Consider the following 9631-nt stretch of genomic DNA (forward strand, 5'->3'; position numbering starts at 1 on the left):
AGGGCCCAATGCGGCCAAGGTCAGCGTAAGCAATGCTCTTGACTCGGTGCGAGAGGTGGTGAGGAGGAAGTTCAACAGACGGCTGCAGACGGTCGGTTCAAGAAGGAGGGCTCTGATGATCTGGAGAGGGTGGCATCAGCATCAAGGGTCGATGATGGGACTGGCCCTGAGAAGAGCTCAGAGAGTGGTAATGAGATGGGCATCTCCCCTTCAACCGGGCGGATGAACTCGCGGGAAGGGGATGGACCGACCGAGATTATTGTGAACAACGAGTCTAGTGGGGAGGGAGCTATGAGTAAGTCTCATTGAGTGTTGGCTGATTGTTAATAACAATTTGTTATGGGCCCACTTCTCAGGGTCATTTATAGCCGTCACCGTTGTGACAGTCCTGTTGGTGGCAGCTGTCATTGGCTCTTTCCTGTGTGCTAAGGATACCATCCAAACACAAAGAAGCAGGACAAGGTACACATTTCATTTCTTATTACATCGACACCTTAATGGTGGTAGATATGATGGTACTGGTCATAGGGTGAGGAAGGTCAACATACCATCGCCTGGAAGACGATACAATCTGGTTCGACCATTTGCAGGGACGGTCCACACAGTAGGGCAGGAGTAGCATGTCCCAACTATCGAACCTCATCATCGTAGGGAAGTGGAGGTTCCTCATCGTCCTCAGCATGTGCTTGAAGGATGTCCCGAGCTTCCCTCGATAAGCCCATGTTTTTGGCCATTGCCATGCACTGTTGTGCTATAATCCATTGCTAGTTACCATGGCGTATTGGTGTTATCGTCAATCGAAGTCCAAGTCTCATCCCGTCAGTCTTTCACAGCGTCCTATGTCTTTATCCGACTGCACATCTCACTGCGCTTGCACGGGTGTACGTAGCTGCCGGCTCTGTGAGGAGGTCACTGGCCGTTCTCTCAAGTCCACTCACCCCCGGCCTCGTTACTTACCTGATGGGGTGGCGGACACTGCCAAGTCGGACATAGTCCCACCTGGCCTCGTAGTACTAGCCGATGCAATCACGGAAGCGGAGGAGGCCACCCTGCTTGGAGATATCTATGCTCGACCGTGGAAGCTGTCGCAGTCGGGACGTCGGAAGCAGGACTATGGCCCGCAAGTGAACTTCAAGAAGAGGAAGTTGAAATGTCCGGACAACTTCCAAGGCCTTCCTCACAGCATCGACTTGGTGCTCCCTCGAATCCATACGGGCCTCGGCCTCCTGTTGGACCACGCCTGGCACGAGATGGTGGTACAGGAGTACGCTGTGAGTAGAGGTAGTAGTATTGATCTCCATGTTGACCACAGTTGGGTCTGGGCTGACGGCATCCTCGACCTCTCGTTGGCGGCTGATTGTATTATGGCCTTTGCCAACCCCAAGGAGGGTGTCTACTATGACGTCGGCTTGCCGAGGAGAAGTGCCTGTCTCATCGCGGGTCTATCCCAAACACAGTGGATGCATGGCATCAAAAGGGATAATGCTTGCTTGGGTGGTGACACGCGAGTTTCTATCACTCTAAGGGTCTTGGATGGAGCAGTGGCTCTCACAGCCGAGGGCCAGGAAACTATAAGGAGATCTCGCATGAGATGTTGATCGTCATTTTACGGTCAAGGAGTAGTGGTGTTGGTCAATATCCTCAGTACAGGGTGTCTCTAAAGACATCGAGACTAGATACCACCTGTAGCAGGTAGTGCTTGAATACAGTGTTGAAATACTTCTGGCATTACTAGACCATGGCTGACGCCTTCGACTTCGACCCCGACATGCAGCTTGTCGTTAAGGTAGGCTAAGATCACTTCCTATCTAGAGATGGATGGTCCATGGCTTTTAGGTCGTCCCAGAGGACCAGGTGGACCTCACTCCAGAAGAGCTGGAGAAGGAGGTCAGTGACGGACACCTCTCGAGCTCCCCTCGACTGCTCTTGCCGATAGGTCCCTCCACGGGTTCTCCATCCTCATGATCCACACGCTCCCGACAATACCGCCGAGTTTTCCTTCAAGGACAGATCGTATAAGGTTGATACAGAAGTGGATCACACAGCATGGCATCTTGCAGTGGACGGTGTAAGCAATTGAGGGCAGTTCTGACGACATTTTACTTACTAACTTCGTTAATTGAAGTTGGTACGTTTTTGAGAATACAAGCTACTTCATCGAAATTTCCGATAATTCACTAAAACCAGTTGGTAAGATGTTGAAAAAAGGCATTTTTCGAAGTGCGCCAATACGAAATCCGGGCAAAATATGAAATGAACCAGAAGTGCTGTAGGTTCTGATGCTGTCCGATTCCCCCGAGGCACGAGAGGAGGAAGATGCCCGACAGCGGAAGGCCAGAGAGCAGGAGGCCAGGGACAGCACTGAGGCTGTGGATGTCTCTATCGAGTAAGGATTATTGAGTAATACAGGGTTATGAGAATGTGTCAGGCAAATTGAGAGAGATCCGGATCCGGCAGCTAACACGCTGAGGAACCAATTCCACTTCGCTGATCGGGGTTCCCAGACCAAGAATGGCATTATTCGAGACAGGGGCATCAGCACTGGTTATTTTCGTTATGATCAGCTTCTCCAGAGCTGCACGACACTAACTTAGCAGACACCTGCGAGTATTTAGCTTCAGATTTCCAAAAGGCACGAATCCGACGTCGAAGCTCCCCGAACGTTGCTACGCTGCTCAGGTGGACCTCTGCGAATCTTTGAGCTCCTTGACCTAAGCCGTTGAGGTAATGTGCTATCACCGTATCTTCTGAGAGGGGTTGGCCAGATATTATCTGGACTTCAGTACGGAGCAAGTCGAACTGGTAGTCATAATGTTCTATTGTAGTCCCGCTAACGCTCAGCGAGTTGAACTTATTGATCACCTGCCGCCTATCATCGGCTGTGGAATAGGTCTGCCGCAACAACCCCTGAACAGCCTGCAGCGCGACCCCATATCGTCCTTCTGCTAAGTGAGTTTGCAACGGGCAACGATGGGCAGCTTCATACAACTGCAGTATCTCGGCCCGTACCCCATGGCTCAGCATGTTGAGTAGGAAGGCTAACTTCCAGACATCATCCCCCGCAGCAAACGTCAGGTCGATCTCCAACTCACGCAAGAACTCCCCAAGACAGCGGGAATCACCTGTGCCCTTATAAGGTCCTCCTGGCAACTTAGCACTCTTCCTAACACTCGCCAGGACTTCTGAGAAGGCCTTCGTCCCCCATACGGCTCGCCTCAAGGGAACAGTTCTTGTAACAGCTGTTAACTCAGGTGATAGCAACGTGACCGGAGCCGCATTCGACGTGAAGGACACCCCTTCGGGAGTCGGGTTCACAGTAGGCGGCTGTCCGTACAAGAATGGGGGAGAAGTGGGCCCGATCGGAGCCTTGAAGTCTGAAGATGCCCCAGGCAAATGGGGCGTAGGTTGAACACCAGACATCATAACTGGCCTCGTACTGGGGTCTGCTGCCATCCCAGGTTCCTTCTCTGACGTCTGCAAGGGTGCAGGGCTGTGAGATTCGACTTCAGAAGTGACCGGATCGTGTGCTGATCCCACCACAGGTGGAGCGGCTTTGCTCTCTTGCAGACCGTTTAATTGTGATGTCATCATGGTGATTGCTTCAGTAATGCCCTTGCGGGAGTTGCCAACTTGATCTCGGAACTCGGCGAATTCGCTGGGCGTGACCGTTCTCGGATGATAATGTTGTTGTGAATCTCCATGTGGGTGCGGAGATAAGGTGCGTGCCCGCTTCGCCCGAGTCCGACTGGCAACACTAGACATAGAGGAAAGATGGAAGTACGTACTGACGATACGAAGCAATAACAAAGCTCAAGTAGATCGAGCATAGACCAGAAATAACGAGATTAGTTAATAGTGCACGTACATCATCAGAAGGTCAAGAAGATGCGCATGCGTTCTACCGGCAATATTCATGCTGATGCGCATGCGTGCATCATAGAAATAAGAGACAGCGCGATAGCATCAGCATTGCCTTCGGCCTCACTGGTATTAGCGATCGAATGATGGGAGCTTCCCTCGTCTCCGGTGTTAATCACTATCGAATCAGCCCTCCCTGCTTTGGGCTCGACAGCATCGGGATTGCTCTTTTCACCAGATCTCAGATCGACATGAGGTTAAATCTGGATATCCTGGGTACCATAAGGATTCAAGATCGCCACCGAGCTTCCCACACGATCCTTAACGGTATCATTCTTGTGAGCTCGGACCAACACCTTTGATCCTAGGCCATCTCTTAGTTCGGCCTTGGCAAGATCTTCCCCAACCAAGAGCGCATTCGAGGACTTTCGATCAACAGACAGGCCTGGAGCCGCCTTTGGTCGAGGTTGGGAGATGTTCCTCTCATTGAGAACCCTGCTTCTAGCCCTATGCACCTTCGTCTCCCTATGATGGATCTTTCCTTCCCTCCGCGGGGCCCCTGCCTCCCCCTCTAGACGACCAGACGGCATCCCAACCGGGATCGGAGGCCCCATGCCCATCTCGGGGATGTTGGACTTCCCCTCCGTTACGCTCACCGCTAAAGTGGTAACGCTGTTGTTCTCATATGACAATGGTCTCCTCGTCGAGGTAAGGTCGGCAGGTGCGGTGTCATTCGGAGCATCAACGCTCCTCAACGAGGCGTACGAGTGGTTTTCACTATTGTGAAGTGATGGCAGCCCTGCAAACCGGACCACACCCTCTACATAGCCCTTGTTTGATATCGAAGTCGGTTCCCAGTGTCGGTGGTTACCTGACAAGACTCTTACTGGACAATAAGGAGAAGACCTTGACTTGTAGCGGTCGGGCTTGAGCCTTACCTGTCGCCAAGATTGGAGTAATGAATAAGACGGTAAATGATAAGAGAAAAATGTAGACGGTGGGAGCAGGAGATGTGGATGAGATGCATTAACCCTTTCGGGTCGACTGAGAGAAGATGATTTCAGCGGCAAATGTAGCCCGATCGCCTAATTCGTGGAACGGAAATTGTGGAAACAAATTCCGCGCTCTTAGCTCTTGACTTTCCCAGAGTGCGGGAAGAGAGTCACACGCGTGCCGTCGAAGACTTCGAACTGCTTCTTCGGACCCTCGCGACATGGCGCTGGATTACACTCGTAGCACTTGTAGATGATTTTCTCGCAGCCACCTGGAGCGGTGCTCTCGTACCAGTGTCGCCATACAAAGTACGTGATTGGACTCCCGGTGTCTACAAGGGCGGTCACATCTTCACCATCGATCTTCAAATTGGCCAACAGATGAGCCGAATTCGCCGCGCCGGACACTTTCTGCGGAGATATATCCATTCGGATCAACTTCTCTCCCCAACACTTGCCCAGGAATAGTACACCAATCAGCTCCAAAGAAGTCGTGTGAACCATTGAGGTATCACGAGTAGAACGTTGAGAACCGTCAGACAGACCCGACTCTGAACTCGACAGAGAATAGGGGAAAGCCGGAAGCTTATCTTAACTCTTGTTCCTCGGAAAGCCTGTGCACGCCTATCGATCCGGGAATGGATATCTCACACAGAAACTATACGCCAATCTCGTCCGCGCAACGAGAACAGCAGACAGTCCTGCGGCACACAACAAAAGGGACGTCATTATGACTAATAATGTGGCAACGAACGATTCATTACGTAGAACGCCCTGTTCCGCGCGTACTTGTGGACACGCATAGACGGTCACCGTCTATGCGTGACGTTGTGGTAAGATTCATAGCTTGTCTCTTTTGTCGCTAGTCCCAATAATACTAATTAATAATTACCACTTACTGATAATTGAGTAATTATTAATTACTAATTAATAAATAGCAACAGAAATGAAATCTATAAACTTATGTATTATAGCTGATTGGGACAGTCCCAATCATTGGGACTAGCGACAAAAGAGACAAGCTAAGAATCTTACCACAACGTCACGCATAGACGGTGACCGTCTATGCGTGTCCACAAGTACGCGCGGAACAGGGCGTTCTACGTAATGGATCGTTCGTTGCCACATTATTAGTCATAATGACGTCCCTTTTGTCGTGTGCCGCAGGACTGTCTGCTGTTCTCGTTGCGCGGACGAGATTGGCGTATAGTTTCTGTGTGAGATATCCATTCCCGGATCGATAGGCATGCACAGGCTTTCCGAGGAACAAGAGTTAAGATAAGCTTCCGGCTTTCCCCTATTCTCTGTCGAGTTCAGAGTCGGGTCTGTCTGACGGTTCTCAACGTTCTACTCGTGATATCTCAATCCCTTCAATGATTCACACGGCTTCTTCGGTCCTGATTGGTGCCCTATTTCTGGGCAAGTGTTGGGGAGAGAAGTTGATCCGAATGGGTATATCTCCGCAGAAAGTGTCCGGCGCGGCGAATTCGGCTCATCTGTTGACCAATTTGAAGATCGATGGTGAAGATGTGACCGCCCTTGTTGACACCGGGAGTCCAATCACGTACTTTGTATGGCGACACTGGTACGAGAGCACCGCTCCAGGTGGCTGCGAGAAAATCATCTACAAGTGCTACGAGTGTAATCCAGCGCCATGTCGCGAGGGTCCGAAGAAGCAGTTCGAATTCTTCGACGGCACGCGTGTGACTCTCTTCCCGCACTCTGGGAAAGTCAATTTTGGCTCTTCCACCGCAAATGGTATCGGCTTCGGTTTGCTTGATGGAACTAATGGTAAAGCTTCAGCTGCCCTCGGTCTAGCGCCGCCCAGCACTACGGGACGTCCATATGTTCCGCTGATCAATCAGCTACTGGCTCAGCCGGAAAGGGAGAGGTTGATCGAGAAGAGCATCTTCTCAGTGTATCTCAATGCTGCGATTCATCCTATCGGCGAGCTCATCCTCGGTGGTGAAGACAAGACCAAGTACAGCGGCTCACTGGAATATATGGAAATTGTCAACAAAGATGATAAAACCGTCAGAATGTCGGGTTTGGGCATTGGCGACGTGCGCAAGCATCGCATCAAAGTATCAGAGGAGGGTCACTTCGACACAGGCGCCAACCATATTGAATTTCCCGAGAAGTTAAAACAGTCGATCCTCAAACTACTGGCGTCTGCTGGCGAGAAGACAGTTACCATCAAAGAGGAGTCTGGTTTTTATGAAATCTCCTGCGCGGATGCGAAGTATCTACCCTCGATAACCTTTTTCGTCAAGGGGACAGGCCGCATTCCTTCAGACGTGTCGATTGAGATACCATCCAGTAGCTATGTGATCCCAGAATCTAAGTCTATCTGCCTCCTAGCCATCACATTCGAAGATACGTGGATATTGGGGTTGCCAACGGTCATTGGTCACTACTATTTATATGATTGGGGTAACTCTCGCATCGGTGTGGCCAAAAGCAATTCTTGATAATATCTGTAGAGTAAAGGATGGTCGATTACAGCAGACTACACCATGTTTGCCAGCTCCATTGTTGGGCTTCTCCCTTTTCGTTGCGCATGCGTGCTTGTGCACGCGTACTCATGCTCATCAGATCGATCTCGCTATGGCCGATGGCCCTTTTTTACGACGATGCAAGTTCTAAGGATGAGGATTAAATTTATATAAGAGATCATGAGTCTGAGTAGTTCTCCTTTTGAGTCCAAATTGCACTTCCGAGTTGTGTTAGTCAACATGTGGCTCCCGTTGATCCCACAATATCATGTCCTGAATTGCAAATCATGACTTTGACATGGAGATTGATCCGTGTTTCTGATTCGACATTTTTTCGATTAAGGTGCACAGTGCACCGTGCACTGCACCAAGTCTATCCAAAGGGCCCTTTCATTGTAACCAATCCCTTTTTCTACCGATATGAAAATTTCATAATGAAATCGATCGCTTCGCTGGCGCGCATAGGTCGAGCCCTTAACACTCAGTACATGTGCCTCCGTTGCGGGATCATTGACGCATCATCGGCTTACGATGGTGTAGTTGGTATTACTATCATCCTGTCATGGTTAACTCCGTAGATAACGACACTTTTGAGTTACCAATGGGGAGACTCAACCTTGAGCCAAGTGACACCGCAAGTCAATGTAGCTCCGTTCCGCACAAGTATTTGGTTCATCAAAAACTTCTCGAGAAGTGTAGAATTTACACTGTAGATGTATACGAGTAGGTGTAAGAACATGCAGAAACCAGCGAGGTTTTCTCGGAATTTTCTCATTGCGTAACAATGATCATCATCATCTACGCGCTCACATGCTGATTCTCTCACACACTGCTCCTGATCCCTAGGAAATGTTCGTACCCGGTGCCCGAAGTCTCGCAACAAGGAGGCCAACTTTTTGAAGATCCTTCCTTCGACGTAAACCCTGCCCCGTTATCTGACTTTCCTGAGCGCAATGTAGAGAGGCACAAACAAAAGAGCAAATTATTAAAACTGTCGGGAATAATAGCCATCAGCAAGAAAGTACTCATCGTGAATTTTCCTCAGCCACATATTCGAGCATCGCTCCGCTAAGAGCGCAGAATTTGTTTCCACAATTTCCGTTCCACGAATTAGGCGATCGGGCTATGGTGGTTTCATTCGCCGCTGAAATCATCTTCTCTCAGCCGACCCGGAAGGGTTAATGCATCTCATCCACATCTCCTTCCCCCACCGTCTACATTTTATCTTATCATTTACCGTCTTATTCATTACTCCAATCTTGGCGACAGGTAAGGCTCAAGCCCGACCGCTACAAGTCAAGGTCTTCTCCTTATTGTCCAGTAAGAGTCTTGTCAGGTAACCACCGACACTGGGAACCGACTTCGATATCGAACAAGGGCTATGTAGAGGGCGTGGTCCAGTTTGCAGGGCTGCCATCACTTCACAATAGTGAAAACCACTCGTACGCCTCGCTGAGGGGCGCTGATGCTCCGAATGACACCGCACCTGCCGACCTTGCCTCGACGAGGAGACCATTGTCATATGAGAACAACAGCGTTACCACTTCAGCGGTGAGCGTAACGGAGGAGAAGTCCAACATCCCCGAGATGGGCATGGGACCTCCGATCCCGGTTGGGATGCCGTCTGGTAGTCTAGAGGGGGAGACAGGGGTCCCGCGGAGGGAAGGCAAGATCCATCGTAAGAAGACGAAGGTGCATAGGGCTAGAAACAGGGTTCTCAATGAGAGGAACATCTCCCAACCTCGACCAAAGGCGGCTCCAGGCCTGTCTGTTGATCGAAAGTCCTCGAATGCGCTCTTGGTTGGGGAAGATCTTGCCAAGGCCGAACTAAGAGATGGCCTAGGATCAAAGGTGTTGGTCCGACCTCAGAAGAATGATACCGTTATGGATCGTGTGGGAAGCTCGGTGGCGATCTTGAATTCTCATGGTACCCAGGATATCCAGACTTAACCTCATGTCGATCTGAGGTCTGGTGAAAAGAGCAATCTCGATGCTGTCGAGCCCAAAGCAGGGAGGGCTGATTCGATAGTGATTAACACCGGAGACGAGGAAAGCTCTCATCGTTCGATCGCTAATACCAGTGAGGCCGAAGGCATCACTTCTGTGGAAGGACCCAATGCGGCCAAGGTCAGAAGCTCGGTGGCGATCTTGAATCCTTATGGTACCCAGGATATCCAGATACAGCCTCATGTCGATCTGAGGTCTGGTGAAAAGAGCAATCCCGATGCTGTCGAGCCCAAAGCAGGAGGGCTGATTCGATAGTGATTAACACCGGGGACGAGGGAA

The 9631-nt window shown here is 50.4% G+C and overlaps 8 protein-coding genes across 8 annotated transcripts in view; 6 read left to right on the top strand and 2 right to left on the bottom strand.

Moving 5' to 3' along the window:
• Positions 1-716, top strand: part of Pmar_PMAR003550 (hypothetical protein) — a gene marked incomplete at its 3' end in the record, with an annotated part of 6153 nt that extends 5437 nt beyond the window's left edge. The window contains exons 4-7 of the mRNA XM_002784245.1: positions 56-295; positions 357-462; positions 508-615; positions 680-716. Coding sequence (XP_002784291.1) covers positions 56-295; positions 357-462; positions 508-615; positions 680-716 — 491 coding nt within the window. The remainder of the gene's footprint in view (positions 1-55; positions 296-356; positions 463-507; positions 616-679) is intronic.
• Positions 717-839: 123 nt separating this feature from the next.
• On the top strand, positions 840-1598 carry Pmar_PMAR003551 (conserved hypothetical protein; the record flags this gene model as incomplete). Its single annotated transcript, XM_002784246.1, has 1 exon — positions 840-1598. One exon carries the CDS (start codon positions 840-842, stop codon positions 1596-1598), a length of 759 nt encoding a protein of 252 aa, XP_002784292.1.
• A 140-nt stretch (positions 1599-1738) lies between these two features.
• Pmar_PMAR003552 (hypothetical protein) lies at positions 1739-2080 on the top strand (the record flags this gene model as incomplete). Its single annotated transcript, XM_002784247.1, has 3 exons — positions 1739-1786; positions 1837-1887; positions 1937-2080. The coding sequence occupies 3 exons, from the start codon at positions 1739-1741 to the stop codon at positions 2078-2080; spliced, it is 243 nt and encodes an 80-aa protein (XP_002784293.1).
• A 199-nt stretch (positions 2081-2279) lies between these two features.
• Positions 2280-2594, top strand: Pmar_PMAR003553 (hypothetical protein; the record flags this gene model as incomplete). Its single annotated transcript, XM_002784248.1, has 2 exons — positions 2280-2386; positions 2429-2594. The coding sequence occupies 2 exons, from the start codon at positions 2280-2282 to the stop codon at positions 2592-2594; spliced, it is 273 nt and encodes a 90-aa protein (XP_002784294.1).
• Positions 2595-4115: 1521 nt separating this feature from the next.
• Positions 4116-4478, bottom strand: Pmar_PMAR003554 (hypothetical protein; the record flags this gene model as incomplete). The annotated part of the gene is made up of 1 exon (XM_002784249.1): positions 4116-4478. One exon carries the CDS (start codon positions 4476-4478, stop codon positions 4116-4118), a length of 363 nt encoding a protein of 120 aa, XP_002784295.1.
• Positions 4479-4985: 507 nt separating this feature from the next.
• Pmar_PMAR003555 (hypothetical protein) lies at positions 4986-5354 on the bottom strand (the record flags this gene model as incomplete). Its single annotated transcript, XM_002784250.1, has 1 exon — positions 4986-5354. One exon carries the CDS (start codon positions 5352-5354, stop codon positions 4986-4988), a length of 369 nt encoding a protein of 122 aa, XP_002784296.1.
• An 851-nt stretch (positions 5355-6205) lies between these two features.
• On the top strand, positions 6206-7504 carry Pmar_PMAR003556 (Renin-1 precursor, putative). Its single transcript, XM_002784251.1, has one exon. It carries the CDS (start codon positions 6224-6226, stop codon positions 7319-7321), a length of 1098 nt encoding a protein of 365 aa, XP_002784297.1. The 5' UTR covers positions 6206-6223; the 3' UTR covers positions 7322-7504.
• Positions 7505-8932: 1428 nt separating this feature from the next.
• On the top strand, positions 8933-9295 carry Pmar_PMAR003557 (hypothetical protein; the record flags this gene model as incomplete). The annotated part of the gene is made up of 1 exon (XM_002784252.1): positions 8933-9295. The coding sequence occupies one exon, from the start codon at positions 8933-8935 to the stop codon at positions 9293-9295; it is 363 nt and encodes a 120-aa protein (XP_002784298.1).
• Positions 9296-9631: the final 336 nt, after the last annotated feature.

The sequence above is a fragment of the Perkinsus marinus genome (genome assembly GCF_000006405.1).
Source record: "Perkinsus marinus ATCC 50983 genomic scaffold scf_1104296935302, whole genome shotgun sequence".
NCBI classification, from domain to species: Eukaryota; Perkinsozoa; order Perkinsida; family Perkinsidae; genus Perkinsus; species Perkinsus marinus.